The sequence below is a fragment of the Ochotona curzoniae genome, unplaced genomic scaffold (assembly GCF_017591425.1).
Source record: "Ochotona curzoniae isolate NIBS_2020 unplaced genomic scaffold, NIBS_Ocur_1.0 contig_4514, whole genome shotgun sequence".
In the NCBI taxonomy this organism is placed as follows: Eukaryota; Metazoa; Chordata; class Mammalia; order Lagomorpha; family Ochotonidae; genus Ochotona; species Ochotona curzoniae.
In genome coordinates, this window is record NW_024466312.1 from 2,395,733 (window position 1) to 2,418,405 (window position 22,673).

The following is a 22,673-nucleotide window of genomic DNA, read 5'->3' on the forward strand; positions in this document are numbered from 1 at the left end:
TAAATATCTTGGTTTCCAGCTTTACAATTCATAATTAATGTTAAATGCACAAACCTCATAATCCATTTTTAAAAATAAAAAAGAAAGAAATATTTTGTCTATTTTTTGCAGAATCAAATATTTTCAGTGTCTTCATCCTCAAATCTAGCTTGTGTAGGAAAAACAAAATAAGACAGAATGCAGGATCTTTTTGCTCTATAAGCAAACAAGTGAATTTTATTTTCTGTCTCTATAACTTATCCCATTTGGATAACTTGCCTGTTCCTGTTGTTACCATGGAAACAGCTACCTGACTGCCAAAGTCTAAGCTGTGGGCCCTCAGCTAATCACCACAAAGAGAATGCCACTGACTTTTTCTCTTAACATTTCCCCCCTTTTCACCTTCTTCTGCTTTTACTGCTTTTCCTCTACTAGGCCCTGTCACCCTGTGCAGCAAACCCTCTACCTGTATTTTCATAGAAACAGAAATGTGAGTCAAATTAAAAATTACCAAACAGCAAAGATTCACCATGTAAAGTTTCCCTCCAGTTGTTGGGGAGATTATCATTGAAAACACGGTTAGGGTTTGGAGTGTGAAAGAAAGAAAGGTTTCACAGATCCAAAAAATGGAGAAAAGCACTGTGTCCTGTTTGATGACAGCATTACAGAGACGCTCACCTATATCAATGTAATTATATCTTAGACTCTTTTTTTTAAAAGATTTAGTAATTTATCTGAAAGGCAGAGTGACTGGGTGAGAGGGAGGGAAAGAGAAGGAGCATGAAGATGGCTTCTCTCCAGGAGTCAAGAACTCCATCCTCATGTCTTGTGTGGGTGGAAGGGGTCCAAGCACGTGGGCTGTCATCCAGTGCCTCTCTGGCTAATGAGCAGGAAGCTGCACAGAAGCAGAGTAGCCAGGACTCCAACCAAGCACTCTCTCATGAGATGCAAGCGTCCTAAGCGATGGCTAAACTCCCTATGCCACTACTGTGACATCTGTTAGTTCTTGAGATATCCTGCTATCCATTTGAATGTAATTGTGTAGAGTTAAGAAATAATTTTATGTAACATATCCAAACTTTTCCCCACATTCACCCTCAAAAAATGATATATGAAAATGAAATATGTCAACAGCAGACCACAATAATGTGTTTCACATGCTGGATGTAAAGAAATATCCACCATGAAATAAAGTTGACATTATATTCGTAAACATGATGTTCTTGCCTAACAACTAATAGCTGCAATATAAAACATTTTAAATCTCGAATTTTTTAATGAAAATATAATTTGGCAAGCCTGAAGACAAAAATTAAGGGCATTTATAACTACAATTGTGAAAAATTGGGGAATCAAGATAACAATTCCCAGAGCTGACGAAAACTGAACAATGATCATTTGGTCTTTACCTGAAATAGGCTGAAGTAGGTGCTTTCAGCAGCATTCACTACTTAAATGCTCTAGAAAAGACTTCAGTGTTAAGCCTCAGGATTGTATGCCATGAGGAGAACAGCTGCTCATCATAAAGAGAAAGAGCAGTAGAGTGTATAAGTCATCCATAAATTATCCAGTTTCACTGCCAACGTTGCCGTAGTAAACAAGCCACATTTCGCCATCGGCAGGTGGCCCACAGAGAACGGCTGTCTGTGCTTCCTTGGATGCCCTCAGTTCCTCCACAAAGTGACAGATGTCAGGTGCCAGTGTAGCAATCAAAGAGTCTCTCGTCTCAAGCCTCTGAGCCTGCCAGAACGACTCATCAGTATCTGATAACCTATTACTCAAGGGAAATCCCTGTGCACAGCATTCAAAATCTACCTTCCTTCACAGCAGGAAGACAAGAGAGATTCTGCAGGATTTTGTGTAAATGTGTGTGCCATACAGTTAAGAAACTGGGGCACAGGAGTCGACATGAATACTGTCTGGAAAGGAATAATAAGTATTCATTCTTTTGCATGACAGCAATGTGCTCTTCATTCAATTCAGCAAGGATGTCAAGCACTGTTTCTTAAGTAGTGATGACATTTCCTTATTCAATCAAAAATCCCTTCACAGTAGATATTCATATTATTGCTTTTCTAGTAAGAGATACAGGTTATTGTGATCTTTACTTGGAATGTTTCAGATTCCCACTAATGGGATGGATATGTCAAGAAAGTGTAAGACATTGTCTAATGGGAAATACTAGAGTATTAAATAAACTCACACTGGTCTTGATAACATCTCTACTGCCCTGAAGTAGGTTACCTGTCTGAACTGAAATGATTTCAGGGTTCTGTCACCAACAGAATATAAGTGCTTAAAGCCCCTTTAGTGACATATTATATTAAATAGATAAAGCCCCCAAACCATGACAATACTTGTGAGAAAATACTCTTTAATATGTGTTGTAAAAATCAGTAGTTTACAGCCTCAAGCTTCAGTATTTTAATATTTAAAAGAATGAAGCGGGGGGGGCGGTGGTAATTGGGAGGGGGATAAAGGAAATGCCAGGAGCCTATGGAGCTGTATCATAAAATCATAATAATAATAATAAAATGTAAAAAAATTTAAAAAAGAATGAAGAACAAAACTGCAAATTGTGAGGACTGAAAAGTTGATTATTTTCTCAAAATTGCAAGTTTAATTTCAAAGAGGAAGCTATCGGCCACTCACATGGGTACTGATGTCTTAATAGGTTTATTGAGGCTGTAACTGACTTAAGCTTTCTTGCTCCCATTTGAGAATAATTACACAAAGACAACGCCAAAAGACTGTCTTTTAAGATCAATTTCAGGAAGAAGCAAGTAGGAAAGGGGAAGCTTTATACCTTAATTGAATATAAAATAATGGATTAAAAATGATTTGGAGTCTCTAGCAGCCTCAAAGATTACCCATCTTTCTTTTGAGGAGTCCTTAAAAGCAGAAGTAGGTAGGATATGGAAAAGAGTATGTTGGAACTCAAGGTACTGAAGTTGAGTACCACATCTGTTACTAACTAGCTGTAAGTTCTCAGCTTTCTCATCTTTAGAAAGAGGAAGTGCAGATGAGGACTGCAGGCCATGGCTAGGAGCTGACATTCCCCTGGGGCCTGACCTGTTATTGAGCACTGTTTTTTCAAATTTGGGGCGCCACTGATGTGATGTGCCATTGTTTTGTGTGTCACCAATAAAGAAAAATTGCTATCAGACAAATTATGACACCCTATTGTATCCTAATTTCAAAGGTCTTAAGTGAAAAAAATAGATTCTTGAAATTGATTAAATATAGATAGTATGGATAACTTAGTGCCCCCTGAGTTATGAAATTTTGCTTTATCAAAAACTAGAAAAGGAGGAAGGGGTAGGAAGAGGGAGGGAGAGAGTGGTGGTGGTTGGGGACAGAAGAAAGAACAGGACAATACTACTTTCTTAGAATTGTATCTGAACTACCTTGAATCTTTTTGTATTAATATTGTATTTACATGAAAAACAAACTATTGGAAAGAATATCCTTCACATCTTCACTTGAGAAAAACTCTTCGTTATGCTTTGATTTTTGTGTGATATATACAGATGCATTCAGAGAATTCCATGTTCAAATGCAAAATAATAGAATGCATAAATGATACGAACACACATGTACCCAAGTTTTGCTCTCATTTATATGTATGTATATACACATATGCATACTTAAATTTATTTCTTCCATCACCAGTGATATTTTAAGGTAGACATTTATTTTGAAGTAGAAAACAACACAAAATGTAACACAGCTTCCTGCTTCAAAATATATTTTAATCTTTGAAGATTCATTTCTTAACACCAGAATTCTGAAGAAGAAATATAATGTAGGAGTTTTAAAGCAAAATTAGAGTCCAGGGCCTGGATTCAGGATTCTAAATTGGAATTAGGAAATCATTGCATACAGTCTCCTGAATATAACAGTGCTCAAACCAGTGGAAATGCTTAGCAAATTGTAGCTAAAATATAACAAAGTACCTGTAAGGATCACCAAGAATTGGTGGGTCAAATAGAAAAGATAAGAAAATGGGATCGGCATAGTAGCTGAATTGACTACTCCTTCACCTGCCAGGGGTAGAATTCCATCTAAGTGCTTATTCATGTCCTGGCAGCTCCACTTCCCATTCAGCTTTCTGCTTGTGGTAGCGCAGGATGGCCCAAAGCCTTGGGACCCTGCACTTGTGTGTGAGATCTGAGAATGGTGGGAGGTCCTGATTCTTGGCTTTGGATCAGCTCAGCTCTGGCCATTGTAGCCATTTGGGAAATGAGGCAGCAGATGAAAGATCTATCTCTCCTTCTCTCTGTGAATTTGCCTTTCCAATAAAAATAAATAAGTCTTTACAAGAAAATAAATTAAGGAAAAGAAGAAGAAAAGATGAGAAATGTAGCTTCAAACACTGGCACAATCGTGCAAAGCTGATGCTAAACTAATGATTACACGAAGCAATGATTTGTGACTTATAAGGAGAAAAAATTGATTGCCCAAAAACATTGGCAAAGGGATTCTGAGAAGCACAAGCGGGTTACCTGCAGGCTTCTGTAACCTCATTAGTTCAGATTTTCAGCCAGATTTGCAAAAATTATTGTGTCCCAGTTTTGAAATGTCTCTGCTTTCTTTGCACTACACATTCAAGTATAAGAACTAACCCAATACATGATGAGCAGATAAAAACATTTGACTCAAATACAATCTAAAAGTACACAATGGTATATTGTGCATTATAACAAGAAGTACGATATTGCATTGCCACTGCTAGTCCTATCTTCTGTCATTACCTTACTATTAACCCAGTCACAAACATAAGATGAAATTCTTCTTTTCTGTAAGTCAGGAGTGAGGAGGAATAGGGGAGAAAGTAATTGGAGGAGACAAGGTATGCGGAGAGAGAATTTTCTTTTTGATAGCCAAAATAAGCCCTATGCCTCTGTTTATATCTGCCTCTCCATTTGGACTCAGTCACCATGCCAACAATCTTCCTGCCTTACCAGTTACTGCTATCACTCGCATTGAGGTATATTCTGTTAGTTACTGAGTCCTATAGGACTTTCCCTTAGGATCCTAATTGTGTGTGTGTTTTATTCATAATACTCAGACTTTGTTTTTCAGAGTAATCATTAAAACACTTTCATGTCACTTTCAGAGAAAACAATATTCGCTTATCAGTTACCTTTGTGAGTCAGAAAAGGCCTGTTTCTTTTTTTTTTTCTGTGTAAGTCACTGGTTATCGGATAGGCTTTCTGTGTGGGTATAGGCATGATGAAAATCAGGATAATAAATTGTTCTATGAATAGGATTTGCTCATTAAAAGAAAGAATTCTCAACATACCTCATGAAGCCGGAGATCTTTCTCATAAACAAGTTTTTTTACAAAAGCAGCTATAAATACAATCCAGGCAACCATGAGCACAATTGGCAGTGAGTAAGAGACACTGGTTAGGAAACTGTAAAGCAAAACAAAGCAAAAATCCAGTGACCAAAATGACTGAGACACTTGCAAATTGTAACATATAAAGGACACACTCCCACTTACAATGAAATCGCACTTCAAATTGAGAATAATCATTAAGATTGTTGCATTATCTATTCAATGCAAAGCTAACTTAATGGTGGGTTCCTGATTCATTAATATAATATGCAAGAATATTTTAAAAATAGTTCTAAATATTTAGATAAAATTACCATATTATTAAAATTATGTTAGTATGTTTCATGTCTGGGAATATAATTATTATTTAGATTTAATTACAAGGTTCAAAACTCTTTTCTCTCAATTCTTATCCAAGAGGCATATTTGAAATTTGATTTATGATTGATTTAACTAAATAAAAGCTGTATCTTCTAAAATTGCTGTATCTGTTAACCCTGGGAAAGTCTTAGTTATTATTAAGCTACATTTTATGTAATAAAATACCATGAAATCCAACACACTTGATTTAAAATGAAGATGGAGAATTTTGATTTCCCAGGAATAATGACTGCTATAGGAACTCTTTCATCAGCAGTTCAGACATCTTTCCTACCAAAGTCCATGTTAGTTCCTAGCGTCAACACTTCGCCCTGAATAAATGCCTGTGGGACCTGCCCAGATGCTACAAGTTTAAATACAGTGGCTTTCAAAGTTGATCATATATCAGGAATGCCTAATGAGATTCTAAAAACACAAAGTTCTGAGTGCTACTGATACGTCTCTGATTTGTTATATCTGGCGTGGAGTCACACAGGTGGTGTTTATGCTATGGCTGGTCCAGAAACAACATGTCATGAGCCATGGTTCTGCTAAGTGGAGTACTTCCACGGGGTAAAGGCAGCTGTGTTGTGTGAGAGGAACTCAAGCAATTGTGTTTTACATGTTGGGCTGCACTGAGACCTTCACCTGGAGAAATATCCCAAGGCCATTTCATTTTTAATTCGTAGGGGATAAAGCATTACCTTCATGTTTCCTAAGAGAAAAATGTAGATACTAATGGCACATAGCATTGCTATCAGTCATTGTCATTTTAGCATGCAGGGCACCATCAGGAAGGGGGAATGCTTTGCGGTGGGGCACAGTTGGAGTCTGGGCCTATTCAATGTTTTGTTTGTTTCCTGAGAAACCATGTGAGATTAGATAGGCATTTTTTACGAAAATATATTTATTGTATTTATTTGGAAGGCAAGATGAGAAAGAGAGAGAGCACGTTCATCCAGTTGCGCATTCCTCAAATGCTCCCAGTAACAGCTGGGACCCAGCCAAGCCGAAGGCTGTGATTAGAATTCCATCCAGGTCCCTCCCACATGATGACAGGGGCCCACTGCTTTTCCAGGTGCATTACCAGAGGATGGATAGGGAATGGAGTGTCTGGGACTTGAACTAGCATGCACACGGGATGCCAGCATCTCAGGCAGCAGCCCAATTTGCTGTGCCACAATGCTAGCTCCTAAGAAAGGCACTTAAAGAAACCTTGTTAGATGGATTTGGTCATGGTCTAAGTCCAGCCACAATGTAGCTCTGCCTCCAGCATTAGACAAGGGCTCCTTTCATTAATAACAACTCCCCCTGCAATGTTTCTCCCAACTGAGTGTGTATTTTAGGTTGGTCTTCTATGAAGGAGAGAATGCTGCTCTTGTACTCAGCGTATCTGATGCAGTGTCAGCTTGGCATCTTAGGCAAGTTACTAGGCCTTTCGGAATTTCAGTTTAATTTGAATAGTATGGATGATAATTTTTGCTGCCAATTATGAGACTGTTTCGTGGAATGAAAAAAAATAGAGAAAAAAGCACTTTGAATGCAATAGAGCTTATATATATATATATATATACACACATATAAACATATGTATATATAGAGCTTTATATATGAAAGAGTTTTATAGAGAGTTACATATATATGTATGTATATATAAAAAGATAATTATATATATGTGAGAATTTTACATATAGAAAGTTAGTTAGATAGAGACAGAGGTAGAGAGAGAGGCATTATGGTCATACTCCCATAAAAATGGGAAAATGCTTTTGCTTTTATTCTTTAAAGAAACATTCAGACATCTTCCATCGTAGATACTAAATAGATGACCAAGTTTTAGTGACTGCCATCACTTTCACTTCACGTATCAGGATGAATGAGCAAGCATCACTTCTCAGAAAACTGTCATCATTTAGCTCCAAGTGCACAAGCTTACTTGTCTTTCATGAAGCACGGGTAAGGGATCGCCTGAAGCTGGACTGCGATCTCCTGGGAGTTCCTGCCCGTCTGCAGCTCTATGATTGCTCTTTCGATGCTGTCCTGTAAATAAACAAACGCCCTGCCGTAGATCTGGTTGTTTGATGCAGAGTTGTGTGGTCCCGGCGCCCAGATCTTGGTCCTCAGGCTTCTGGTGGTCTGTGCGGTCTTGAGACTCATGCGGATGGTGTATTTTATGACAGGAGGAAGAGAGACATTTTCAGAGTCATAACCTCTGTGCCAGCTTCTGTTAGAAGGAAGCTTAAAAATAACGCCTAAAAAATAAAATGACAACAACAGCAGAAAGGTTACTGCACGCTTGGCATTACTCATTGTTTGGAGGGCACACATGGGGGCAGCCAGTTGATTGAGTTAGTTAAGTGACAGTAAGTTCAGACTCCTGATTTGGAAAGGCTGGTTAATTAGAGGTGTCAGCCTCAGCAGTTCTAACTTGGGTTTGAAAAAATAGTCACAAACTAAGTGGCCAAATCACCGTAAGGCACTTATTAAAATTTTTTAAATGCACTTTTAAATGAATAACTTGGCTGATCATGAGGATGGGCTCAACTTCACTCTGCCCATGTAGCCCTTCTCGTTCTCAATGTTAATTATGACAAAGAAATCGGACATATGTTGAAGACCCCTTGCACTTGGACAAAAGGGTTGGCTGACTACATGAAATGTTCTCATTTCTAAAGACATCAGAAGGTGCAGTGGCCCCTACAGCGACTCCTCTGAGTTCTGGATGAAAGAGGTATGGGGAAATTTTAGCCAATTTGAGTACAAAGAGAAACACTTACTGCCAAAGAGTTCGTTGCTTTTAGAGAGCCTTTCAGCCTCCCTCTCCATTTCGTCTGTAGTTTCTGCTGCTCGAATGCGGTCGTACAGCACACAGGACGAAATGTTTACTGTCAGCGAGGATAGTATGTTAAGCTGATCAATGATGTCAAGGTTGTTTTCTAGTTTCAGCCTCAGAGTGTCTGAAGAAATAAGGCAAAATGTGTTAAAGATACATCGCAATTTTGATGATGGTAGCAATGAGACAAGATACTGATAGTCTGCATAAAAGCTACGTGTTAGACTACATCGTAAACCATGAAGGGTTGAAGAATTTACGCTAAAAACATTTAGTATTCTATACCTAGATAAATGTTTCCAGTTTTGGATTTCCACATTCATTGAAGAGCATGTTACAAATTATTTACAAATATAGTAAACCCAGATTCATAGAAAGCTAACAAAATAAAAGTATATTCAGGTACAATTTATTTAACAAAAAAAAGAATGTTGAATAATTTTAATCAGCTTTCATTTTCCTAAAAAAGGTGAAAACTCTATCTACCTGTAGTTAGCAATGAAATTAGAAACTAGTGAGAATGTTGAGATTAAACTAAATAGAATAGTGTCTTCCCTGAACTGCAAATGTGAAAGTACAGTTGAAGCAAAGTGTACGCTGAGTGTAGAAGAAATAAATTATGTCATTCGATAAGCTGCATATCAAATACTTATGACATCTGAGGATTTGTGCTCTCTAGCTGAAAATTTCTAATATGGTGTGATTTAAAACCTTATTGTATTGCTTCTGCTGATATCTGTATTAATCTAAACATAATGATCCCGATTCCATTTGGGGTAATAATTCTGGAAGAAAAAGAATTTAATTGCTCTTCCATTTCATGATTTCTTGTGAAAAAGTCACCTGGGACAAAGGGCTTAAAAATAGAATTGCAAGTTAACAGATTATTTGGCCAATTAATTTTTTACTGACTTGATCTTTGTGAACACCTGCAAGCCTGTGAACATCAGAAATACCTCTTACAGAACTCGTCTCTTACATCATCCAAAAAGTGACTAACTTTCTTACAGAGGCCAACATCTAAAATGTATTTCTCATTGGGATGTCCAGTGAGATATTTCACTTGCTGTAGATGTGGTGGGGGAGGGGTAAATTGTGGCTGAACAGTGCCCTCCAGCGGCCATGGAGATCAGTGCAGCCCCAGAGGAGCCTTCAGAAACTGATACACAGAAGAAATGCTTCGCATTATCAGGGCTGCCATGTTTGAATTCTACAACCTCTGAGAATAATAAGTTACATATGTTTCATATACCTATATATAATTATATAACTATGTGATACATACACCGGGCCCCTCTGCTGCATTCACTGTAACCAATTTTAAATTGTAAACCTCACTTTCCATTTCAAAAGTTAGGGAGGATAAGTTTCTGTGAGAATTTTGTAGTTTATTCTTTTTTTAATCAAATGGTTCCTCATCTGAATTACAGTTTTAGTGAATAAATCCATTAATACCTTTCTTTAATCAAACTGGATTGACTATCATAAAATGGGCACAGTGATATTCCACGTGAACGTGGCATAATTCCTACCTAGCGGTATCTGACCCAAGTCATTTATGCCCCAGCAGTGCCAAGGAAGACGGGGCATTTGCTCTGCTACTGCCAAATAGAGATGCTCTGAATCCCTTCCTCATACACGTGGTTGCATAGCAACAGTGAACCAGACACAGTTTGAATCAGAAGCCTTGCTTGCGTTAGGTTGAAAGTGGGGATACGGCAGAGGGGATGCACGAGTTCAGACTGCTTCCTTTCATCAGCAGCAGCTTGTTTCTTTTAAACGACCAGGGGAGAAAAACCCGACCTTGCATGCTGATTTATGGCTACTTCCCAGTGCGTCTCCCCAGAGCCTTTGTCTTGCTTTTGCTAACTGTGTTACCTCCTTATCGTCCTCTGCAACCCAGTTAAGTTCTGGGTTAGTCAAGTGAGAGGGAAGCCAGTAGAGAAAAAGAATTCAATGCAACCAGAAAGAAATCATTTCCTCTTCCCTGTAAAGACTTGCTTTTTATCAAGGTACTCCCCACCTCCAAAAAAGGGGGTTTCCTTACTTCTTACAACCTATGTGTGGTTGAAGAAAAACCCGAGTTTACATGAAATAGATGGTAGCATAATTACTAAAGCTAACTTTGGGCATTGAATGTCCAAATTGGCATAACTATTTGTAGTTTGGAAACCAACTGAGAAGAAGAATGAGGAATATATTCAGTCTTGCTTAACTCTAGAAACTCAATTTTGATACAAAGGAAGAGAATTTGTCCTATGGCACAACGTTTTTCACAGTTCTGACACGACTAGTGAACAAATTTCATGCATCTCGACTCACCGAGCTCGTCTATCTGCTTCAAGAGTTCAACAGCATCCAGTCCCACGGAGAATTTCACAAAAACTTGCACAAAGGGGTTCCTTAGAGTATTCTAGCAAATAATAGGAAATCCATTTCAACACAAGAAAACAAGATGTCATTATTGTTTCTTTAACAACAACCACAGGAATTGAAGTAACCACCAGCCTTCACGGCACTGCCCTGCACGGGCTAATGGACAGATCCTTGAGAAAGAGAAGGTGGGCAGCTCACAGTGATCGGGAAGACTGGGGCTCTGTCTACACACATTTGTTAAAACACAAAAGAGGCCAGATATGAACATAATTATCAACATTACGAAATTACAGTCAGCCTTTCCTTCATGACTTCTTCATGTCGCTGCTTTTAAACACATGAAGTACACAATGTTATGGTTCATGTTCGAATTTTGTTCAACTGAAAGAAAAAACGATTTCTAGAGATTGTGAATTCTGCTCAAAATTTGACGGTATAACTGATTTGTATTCTTTTTCTACCTCTTCTCAGCCCTGAGGCTTTAAACAAGCACCCCTCCTATTCTAGCTCAGTTTTCTTTAATGGAAGGTAGAAATGAATGACAAGTCCCCACGTCAAAATAATCAGGATGTTGAGACATCATCTTACATAAGTGCTGTTCTAAGTGCACTTATATGAACATGGGAAATTAAACTAGTGATGAAAACCTAAATCAATCTATACCCAAGGAAACTACGGTTGTAAAAAAAATTCTTTAAATATAAAGACTTTTATAACAGTCTTCCAAACTAGGAACTTTACTTTCTGTCCCTGTGGGAATATTCACAGCTGCTGTGTGAGTTCCTACTATACGCAGGGCACTGTATTCTCCAATTTGATTTGAATTTATCATTTAGTTTCCAAAACATATTTGGATGAACATTATAAGTGACTGGGGCTAAAGGAAAAATTAAATTTAATTGAGAACTGAACTCATTCTCAACTCCATCTTTCTTTCTAAAGGTTTATTTTATTTTTATTGTAAAGTCAGATATACAAAGAAGAGGAGAGACAGAGAGGAAGATCTGTCTGTTGATTCACTCCCCAAGTGGCTGCAATGGCCGGAGCCACGCCTATCTAAAACCAGGAGCCTGAGGCCTCTTCCGGGTCTCCCATGCAGGTGCAGGGTCCCAAGGCTTTGAGCCATCCTTGATTGCTTTCCCAGGCCACAGGCAGGGAACTGGATGGGAAGCGGGGCTTCCAGGATTAGAAGTGGCGCCCATATGAGGTCCGGCACATGCAAAGCGAGGACTTTAGCCATTAGGGTGCCACGCTGGGCCCTCAACTCCATCTTAAGTATAAATTCATGGCTGTGTTTTTGTCAATGTAGCTATGCTACACTGATTTTCTCTTCAGAACACAGTTCAATACCACTGACTTATCCTTACCAATTACTATTGCTTTGGTAACATGGAAATGAATGATTAAAAATAATATTTATTATTCAACAATGTATATGGTAAGAATAACTTGCTAATTCCACAAGCGCTGAAGATTCTAGCAGTGGCTGGTAATATGCACTCACTGTTGTGTGAGATATGTCTACATTCGATGCTAGCTGTGTTCTGTAAAGTCTGTTCACTGGGAATTAACTTGTGAGTACTAGAAAATTTTGAATCAGAGCATTGCTAATTGTCTCCCATTATTTCTTCATAGTCAGACCCATGGCTCTACTAATAATTTCTAAATGTTTCTGAACACATGATCCTTGCAAGTGTGTGAAGCAGGTATCAGTATTTTTATCTTAAAAGTGAAAACTGCAACTCAAGCACTTTAAGTTATTTGCCAAAGGGCTCACAGGGCACAGCCGGGACTGGCGCTATATGTTTTATTCTTTCAAATTCTGTGCATATTTACAGAATATGTTTGCATGATTACAAAAAACAGTTAAAATTTATTTTGTTTTAGAATGGAATGTTCACAGAGGTTCTAGTAATGTATTACACTTTGAAATAATCATACATAAATAATGTCCTTTCTTAACTTACTTTTTTAGATAGCAACATTTTGTCTTGTGAAAATAGTACGTGACTTTTTTTCCCCTTTTCACAAAATGTGTTTGAGGAGAAAAGGGCTATTGTTCACTGGAAAAGTACATGTGCCAATAAAGCACTATCTAAGGAGGCTTCGTTATATGGAACTTACTCCAAAAGGTCACAGTGAGCACGCTGAAAATTAAAACCCAAATTTAAGGGTAAATTGTGGAGGAGATATTTAAAGAATTTTTTATATTTATTAAACTGACTAAATCTATTTTAGAAGTGTAGTTTGTCCTTTAAGCAAAAGTCAGGTTCCAGTTATAACTATGCACTAATGACTACTGAAAACAAAGATTGAATAGCACATCAACATTTTTCCCAGGGCCTCTCTTTGGTTTTCATCCTTGCCTATTTTCATTTCTCCCACTGATAATTAGGATAACTGGCACTTGTTTGACTTTTACTTGTCAATTGCTTTGTTTGCTTTTACAATATTTTCCCATACTATTTATAGCATCATTAGAAAACTGCATGTTTTGTCAGAATTGCAAGTTACAATTTTCAAATAATATGCATTAAATTTTAGTGGCATTTTCAAATCTTAACCTAGATTTATCATAATGATTAATTAAGACTAAATTTTGGGGAGTCGATCCATTAGAGCACTTCTTTAAGATATGATAACTTTTGTTTCCTTGTGTGGCCTTGAACTTATGATGCTTAAAACTATTTTAATGAGAACACCTTTGCACAATATGTTAAAATAAATTTATAATTTGGAAATCTATGCATATATATATTAACCAAAGAACTCTCTAGAATGCTGCTATTGTAGGAATTCTAATCTAGTGAATTTAGCAAAAGCATAATTTAAAGTAGAGGAGTACATAACATATGTATATTGTTATTACACCATTTTGCTTTTGGAATATGGATCTAAAGCGGTAGATAAATCACAATATTAAGGTGTAAAATGTCTTATGTTGGACAAGGAACATCAATCAGAGAGGTTAGGGTGCTGGTAAATGTGAGTGGCAGGTCCGTATTCTATCTCACAGCTGGCTTCTAGAGAAGAGGTCGTTTTAATCTGTTGAATATGGATTCTGAGTTACTACCAGCCCATTCAGATAATTGAAGGAGATTAAAACCTAAAAAATGTATGTATGCATTCTTCCTTTGGTGAGTGACAGAATGATCCCTTACCTGGAGCACTGGAATTGCCTGGTTTAACAGATGGAAGGAATTCACGAAGATTGGTGACTTATCTATCCACTCTTGAGATTTTTCTCTTAATTCTGCCAGCTGCTTCAGAGTTACATTGGACTTTAAAAAGAAGAAGAAGAAGAAATCTGGTTTATTATAATTTTCCTTTAATGCAAAAAGACATCTGAAGATTGTTTTGTTGTATCAGTTTACAAGAATAGCTGTCAAAAATTTTCCATATGGTCAAAAGTCTTAAATGACAGCTTTTTTAGAGTTAAGATCTTTTATAAAAATTTCAGCAAATTCAGTATTTGCTCCAAGTCCAAGATGAATTTGCAGGCAAAATAAATGCATGTCTTTTGGAGTTCTCACAAGTGCTTTGTTCTTATCCATGTTTAATTTTAACACTAAAGAAATACCCTTGTTCAAGAATATATTCATGCATGACAACAGCAACTGAAATGAAATACAGTGACCTTCAATACCTCAATCCTGAAAATATTCCATCTCAATGAAATAAAAGTACCACTGCATGAAACTATGCATGCAAGATTATTTGTGGTCATGCTGTTTGTATTGGCAAAAACAAAACAAGTAAACACTGGAAACAAAATGATTGCTCCAAAAATTGAGGTTTGTTTGAGATAATTCTGTAATAACAAAAAATTGCAATCATTGAGAATAATGAATTGAAGTATATTTATTGGGTTGGAGAAAATTTCCACAATGTATTCTTGTGTCACAAAAAACAACATGTAGAAAAGCATTATAATGCAATATCAGTTTAATATTGTAAGAAGTACATGATGTGTACATAATAATATATATAAAGGTTTAGAAAAATGTGAGCAAATGATAGGAATACGCACTTTTGAATACTAAAATTTTTACACAACAGGAAGAATAAGAAGAGGAGATGAGAAAAAGCAGAGCCAAAAATGAAAGGAGAAAAGTGCTCTTAGAGATTAAACATGTTCATGACTACATTTGTGAGAAATTCCATTGAAATGTATAGTCAATCATGATCTACTTAAACTGCAGCATGATGGACTTGAGACTGTTGCTGAAGGGTTTTGCTATTGCAGTAATATGGGAGAAAACATATATAACAGGAGAGAAAAGGGTACAGAGATGGTGGAAGAGGAAGTGCCTCAGCTTGTGTTATGAGAAACAAAAGTTTTAAAAAAAAATAAGACAAATGTACAGTCAAATAAAGCAAATAAGGAATTATATTCCACATAATAAAAGAACATTTTGCATTGGCCTTCTGCCCATTTTTACATCGACCTATAAATGCTGTATTCATAAACACTATAGCTTAATCAACAAGTAACAGTAAAGCAGAGATTTTTTTTTTAAATTTCATTCTCATTTTAAAAGAATTAGGTTTAGTTTTCCAATCTCTATGGCCAGCTCTAAAAGTGAGAGATAAATGCTAATATGGCTAGATGAAGTACATGATGTTTCTAATGTCTTTCTCTGCACCCATTTTTAGATATGTATGAGATATTAAACTGTACAGTCAATCATGAACCCAAGAATCTGTACTTCAAGGACTATTTTGTTTAAATTAGTTGAATAATGAACCAACATAATTTTTCTTGTGCATTCTTTTTACATAGTTTGAAGGTTAGACATCAGCTGTAGAAAATGTTAGACTTAAGAGTTTTAGAAAAGCAGAATGATCATAATAGTAGGTAAGCCATAAAGTACAGAGTTGCTAAAGTAAGTCTAGAAGTCAATAACTTTAATACTAAACATAAAAGCATTTCATGATATTGAGCATACCTTTTCCATGATCGCTTTTGTAATTGGGTTATATGGAGCATACAAAATCCTTCCCAACAGCATAGGTTTCAAGAAAGCCCAAATCACAGGTCCAGCTGGCATGTTAATGATGTCTTTGTAAAGGGAGAAACAAAATGGTGCTGGGAAGCAAAAGCAAAACAAAGCCACTTAAGAAATGTGTTTGAAGTGTATTTCCACGTGGTGAATGGACACAGCTTGTAGCATCACTTCCCCAAGTGACGCTCTCGCACTTGTATTACAGTCATCTTGTGCCGATGTAAGGCAGTACAGAAGTCTTCAGGTGAGAAAGTTAAACCCAATAAGCAAATCAGGATAATCAGTGGATGTTTTTTCCAAGATGAAGTAAGACTATCAAAGTTAAAAATCTGTTACAGTTGTCTTTTAACATATCTGTCATTAATCATCAACTCATATCCGTCTCTATCACTGAATTTTGCAAAAACACATGGAGATATACTACTGGGGTAGTACCAGATGTACAATAACTGTTAAATAAATATTTGTCAAATGAATAAAAAGATAAATGAATAAATGAGTGAGGCAATCCAATCACTACACTAAACATCCATGCATTTGGAAGAACTCCATTGATCATATTTTCTTCTCAAAGTTTATAGATTAAGTGAATAACTGTTTGTGTCTCTAAGTGTTTATAGTTATGCCGCATTCTTTCATTTACGTCACACATACTGCTTTGTATGATATAAATTTATAATTCTAGAACGTTAAGAAAAAAAATATTGACCAAACGGGCTTTGTTTGTATTATCTACTGCCAAGGAAGACATTGTGGTTTAAACTAGAAAATTCTAAATATAGTCACACACCACATGATGATGCTTTCGTCAGTAACAGCTTATAGGGATAAGAATGATCCCATGACTTTGTGTAAATGTTCTCTGTGATATTTGTACAATGATAAAATCATCTAAACACATGTTTAGCAGACTGTCTCCCTGTTGTTAAAGGGCTCGTGACTATATAATATTCTTTTAAAAGGACAGACTGCAGGATATTACCTGGGTTTCAAATGACAGCTCCAATTCTATAATTCATGTTGTGTGACCTCGCCAAGTTACTTTACTTCTGTATGTCTTTTCCTCTCACTAAGATGGATGTACCATCAAACTTACCTCCTAAGATTGCTGTGGAGAGCACCTGAGTTAACATAGATAACATGCCTGGTATGTCATAAGTGCTGTATATATTTTATTCTTGGGGAAAATTATTATTTCATTTTATCATGAAAAGGTAAGACAGAATAAATGTTCTTGTAGTCATTAAGAAAATTTATCAAGCTTATTTTGAAATATACTCACTGGTATGTAGGGGAATTCCATACTTAGCAGCGATTTGTTCTTTGCTTAATTTGTAAGTCAAAAAATCCTTGGTGTGGTTGCCTTTTGGCTTCTGGGAAGAAGGGAGCATGGCAATTAGATAATCCGTGGTGATTCCTTGGGAGCACAAGGCTTGGGAGATGGTGGTAAAAGATCCTTGGGGCGTGGTCATTCTGTTGCTTCTGTATATTTCCTGTTAGATAAAAATCCATGATTCACTGACATTATAGGAGCTATATAACATTATAGGAGCTATATGAAGAAAACATAGGAAGAAGACTCGACAGAGCGTTTCTGTGATTTTTATAAATCCCCTCAAATGCATATTTCCAATATAAATGCAGAAAGATAAACTTTGCCAAGTTTAGTGTCCCCCCCCAAAAATGTGGCCAGAGTAGAAGACTTTTTTAATAGGTAATTTTTTTCTAAATCAGTAGCTGAATGAATTATAACAATTATTAAAAGATATCGAATGAAGGGATTTTCCCGAAACAACATTGTGGGTGACTTTTCTACCTGTGTTAATGGAACACTTCTAGGCAGATGCATTTGATTCAGGGATCTCATTTTTTCTAGCAACGGATGTGTGCCAGAAGCCATCTGGTTGAGAATTTCTTTCAGTCTTACGAAGAGTTCCATCATCTTTTCTACAGGTTTTTGATCTTCTCTAGGGAACAACACCTAAGAGAACAGAATAAAAGTGAGTGACTGGTGTAGAGAAACACTCATGCATTGTTGATAGGAGTATAGAAAGGTGAAACGCATGCCCACACAAAGGCTGTGTGTATTGATCATAGCAGCCTTGTTTATCATAACCAAAAAGTGAATACACTGCCAGCAAATAGATAAGTATTTGTTTAGAACAAAATATTATTTGGCAACAGAAACGAATTAAATTTTGATATATGTTGTAGAGTAAACTCAGAGAGACATCATACTAAGTGGAAAAAGCCATGCACAAGGATATTACACAGTTTGTAAGTAATTCTTTAAGAAGCAAATTTACACCCCAACCATGAAGAGACTGTGTTAGTCCAGTGGATTCTGAATAGGTTTAATCATGATTGGAATGGCAAGACTGGCAGAACTGATGAATAATCAAAGCTGCATGAGCAGGACCTTGGAGCATGCCCCATGCCAGGGACCTGGGATGGTTGGGAGGTTGGGAGGGCTTTTCCCTTTATCTCTCCCCTTGCCCCAGATACAGAAAATAATAATATTAATGTGGAAACAATGGTCTTACCCACTTTCCTGTAACCCTTGACCCTCTGTGCCTTAATCAAAATGATAGGAAAGTCTCTCCATGATGGAATCACAAAGACTGAGAAAGAAGGGACCACACAGGAAGGGTAACAAGAGGATTATTGCAAGCAGAAGAGGAAAGGTGTGAGTTACCTCCGAAGAAAAACTTGTGGACATGTCCAAGGAAGTGACTGATCATTATTACAAGCACAAGATTCTGCTGGCCAGATGCTTGTATTCCTGTCTCCCTCACTATTGAGCTTTTGTGCATGGCAATGAGTAAAAAGACAACGTGTTTGGTATTTGAAATTTTTCAGTGAAAAAAAAAGGACCTTTATTAAGAATTCACACTAGCAGGAATATAAATTTGAAACAGGAAAAAATAAATAACGCAGAGATTATGCTAGAAATGCAATGCAAAACAAATGAATGGAAAAGGGTTTTGAGATTGCTGTGGGTCAACAGGCCAGGCCTTACTGTGGTGGTCAGGGCTGAGTGAAGACAGATAGAAAGCAGTGAGAAAGGTAGCCAATGGAGTAGTGCCCAAAGCAGCACTGCGCCCAGAGAATGGCCAAGTATGACATGGTATTTGGCCAAGTATGACATGGTATTTTAGGGCTGGGGCATTATTGTCCAGGTCACACAGCTTGTATGATTTTGGGTTTTCCTGGGAAAAGGAGCAGGGGTGGTTACTGGAAAGTTTTGAGCAGAGATGACAATATGTGACACACGTTTTCAGAGATCATTCTGAATCCCTGGTGATGACAAGGGAAGTGGGCCGCAGCTGTGGAGGAAGATAGACCAATTCGGAAACAATTGCAGAAATAGAAAAAATGTGGGATAATGGTGATTATTTAAGATAAGACAATTTGAAACAGGTACTAAAACATTAACCTCTTCATTGTAACATTTCAACAACATGGTTCAATTATGTTGCTTCTGACTTTGCTTACTTTAAAAAGAAAAGCTTTTTTTGTTGTTATTTTTTGTTTTTGTTTTTTTCAATTCAAAGGCAGAGTTACAGAGAGAAGGGGCACACACACAGAAAGAGAGACTGAGATATTCCAACCACTGTTCCACTCCTTAAATGATCACAGGCCTTGGACCATCTTCTGCTTTCCCAGGAACAATAGCAATTAACTGATTCAGAAGTGGAGCTGCCAGGACATAAACCAACACCCATATGGCATGCCAGGGTCACTGCTGGATTCTTAACGTGCTACATCACAATGTCAGTCCCCCTCAAAAAATGTCTTTTCAGGGTTTTGAAGAACATGCAATATTTTTGACCCAGTGATAAGCTGGGTGATATTAATGTTTTATTTTCCTGCATTTGTATTTTCTTTCATTTATTTATTGAAGAATGTTTATATAGCATCTGTTTATTGCAGAGGAGTCACTGCTGACTTTAGTAAATCCCAATGTTGTCTGTTTGCTTTGTTGTACTGGGAAGTAATGGTAGTCTCTATATAAATTGATGAAGAAAACACAAACAACTTGAGAATGACCGAAAACTACATTTAACTTAATTAATACTTCCTTCTAATCTTTATTTTTTTCCTACCAAATTAATGCTTATTCATTGTAAATAAAGGATTACAATGTTTCTAGTTCACTTTCTAATAATATATATTAAATTTAATTCCTGCTTTGTACACAAATACAGAGTTAATAAGGCAATAATGTTAGTTTCTCCATCTATAAAATGTGCAAACTTGCAATATATGCTCTCTAAGGTCCCATTTAGCTCTAAAATAATACTATAATTCCAAAAGCTGTGTAAATGAATCTCTTTGCTACAGTGTCAGAAGGCATAGATGTGTAATCAAATATTTTTATACTAAACCATGAAGATAAACATATTTCACCTATAGCAACTTGCCTTGTATGTGAAGTTATAAATATCCAAGTAATGAAGAAGAGTGAGTGCAATGAGGTAAGACTGACGGGATCTTTCTGGGAGAGGCAGGCTGCAGAATTCCTCCATGGCCTCTTCCAGTTTGGGATTGGTGATGTTAGTATGACAAGCATGCAACCAGAACACCCGTGAAATGATCTGCAAATTGAAGAAAGAAAATTATTTCAGTGTTGAATCATTTACAAGTCATGTGTGCATTTGAGAGGGTCTTTACTCTTCTGAACTTTTAAATATGATCACTTATCTTAAAGAATCATGTAACATTTCTTTATGTAATTTATTCTTCATTGGTGTTAGTGAAGGTATGGAGAGCCAACAATTAACCAGAAAGTTTAAGGAACAAGGGAGAAGGGATGACCATCCACTATGACTTCCATTGATATTTTTGCTGAAAAACTACATAAGTGATAAGCCAAGATTTTAAAAATTGGGCTCAGACTGAGTATGGGACAAACACTCACTTGATAGTCATTCTGTCTTTAGTGTTTTTAGTAAGTAGGCATTTAGTATACTACTTAAGACAGCAATGTGTTAAATCAAGGAGCCTGGGTTCAATTTTTCACACAAGTTTCTGACTCAAATTTTTTGCTAATACAGACCCAAATAGGCAGTGTTGATGATTCAAGTTATTGGGTTTCTGCCTCTGATGTGGAAGATCTGAACAGAGTTTTTGGCTCCAAGCTTTGGACCAGCTGTAGTTGTTGGCTACATTTGGGGTGTGAACCAAAAGATGGAAGTTTTCCTTACTCTCTCTCCCCTTCTCTCTTTCTTTTTTCTCTCTATCCTCTCTCTCTTGTCTATGTTGTATTCATTTTAATGATAAAAGTTATCATCTTATATAACATATGGTAGGCCCAGAGAAATAAATCAAAGAGAAAACTCCAGAATCACCCAGTAATGTAAATCACCCATCCTGAACAAGTATGCCTACATAGTGACACATGACTACAGGAAATAAGGTGCTATCTGTGTTGCCACCAGATTCAAATAAAGAAAAAATTCTTATGAAGGTCAAGGAAGAAACTCTTTTTTAAATTTTCACTTAAAAGTAATAAAAGTTCACATTCTCCGTTTAGATGTTTCTGCTTACTAAAGTGATTGTGCTCCTGTGAAACGAAAAGTCTAATTGCTGCTCTTAGGATCAAATAAGCAAAAGGATGAGATCAAAGAAAAAAGTCAACAAATATTACTTGCTAACACAAGAGTAAAAAAACATAAAGGCAAAACAGTTTTAATTTTTATGTGGGGGAACCAATTAAAATGACAAGAGAAAACAAGTATCTTCCAAAGGCAGATTTCAAAGCTTGTAATAAACTTGATCTCCTATTGGAGAATGACTGGGCTGTGCTTAGCAATGACACACTCTGTCACATGTATGCTCTGAATGTGGAAACTTTAAGCTCTGCAGCGCTTCTGGAAAATTTCTATGACACTTCCAGATAATGGTCTTGGAAAAGGGCTAAATAGAAGACATTCCAAGTAGAAAACCCTATTATCAGCTCATGAGGAAATGACATTACTCATTTCCACACACAAAAATATGTTTACTGTAATCACAAACTTCTGGATATTTTCATGGGTCATATCTATTATATATATAGTGCCTTATTATGGAGCTGGTAATATGCAAAATGAGTATCCAATTTTATTTTCAACAAATATGAATGGTTTCCATGCTGGTTTCCCCAATTGTGTGATTGATGTTTGACCTCAATCAATATCGCTTTGATAGGTGCAAATTTACTCCAGAGAATCTGATTGTGATAATGCTTATAGTTCTCCATTAATTGTTTAAGAAAGTTGTCTGGAGGTAAAGAAAGGCAAGAACTGAGGGGAAGAGGAAAAATGAGTGGAATGCATGAAAATGTTTTTGCTTCAGAATTTGTCTATCATATTTTCCTAATTATGGCGCCTCAGGATGGGGGCAGGGATTAGGAGGAATAGAATAGGAGGAATAAAATAGGAGAGACAAATCCTGATATCTGCCGCACAGAATGACTATAATTTCTACTAATCCGTAAAGATTTTATTTTAAAATCTAAACAAGAGAAGGTCAGAGCCTCCACATGCAGAGAAACAGTAATGTTTGTGGAGATGGAAATTTTCATTGCCCAGATTTGATCATTACCTGTCGTATACAGGGTCAAATTATCACATGGCACAAATGCTGCATCATTATTTTTAAGTTAAAATAAATGTTAGGGGTGGGCATTTGTTGTAGCGGTCAAGGTGCCACTTGTGATGTGTACATTCCATTCTAGAGTACTGGGGCTCAGTTTGCAGTGCAGCTTCCTCCGAATGCACACCCTGAACAC

General features: G+C 36.8%; 1 protein-coding gene across 2 annotated transcripts in view; it reads right to left on the reverse strand.

Moving 5' to 3' along the window:
* Window positions 1–22,673, reverse strand: part of ABCA12 (ATP binding cassette subfamily A member 12) — a 167,826-nt gene that overhangs the window by 50,102 nt on the left and 95,051 nt on the right. For both annotated transcript variants that reach the window (XM_040986400.1, XM_040986399.1), the window contains exons 15-23: window positions 20,323–20,496; window positions 17,715–17,879; window positions 17,181–17,391; window positions 15,842–15,981; window positions 14,054–14,173; window positions 10,839–10,929; window positions 8,461–8,640; window positions 7,620–7,935; window positions 5,285–5,399 (exon numbers count right to left, since the gene is read on the reverse strand). In XM_040986400.1, the coding sequence (XP_040842334.1) occupies window positions 5,285–5,399; window positions 7,620–7,935; window positions 8,461–8,640; window positions 10,839–10,929; window positions 14,054–14,173; window positions 15,842–15,981; window positions 17,181–17,391; window positions 17,715–17,879; window positions 20,323–20,496 (1,512 nt within the window). The remainder of the gene's footprint in view (window positions 1–5,284; window positions 5,400–7,619; window positions 7,936–8,460; window positions 8,641–10,838; window positions 10,930–14,053; window positions 14,174–15,841; window positions 15,982–17,180; window positions 17,392–17,714; window positions 17,880–20,322; window positions 20,497–22,673) is intronic.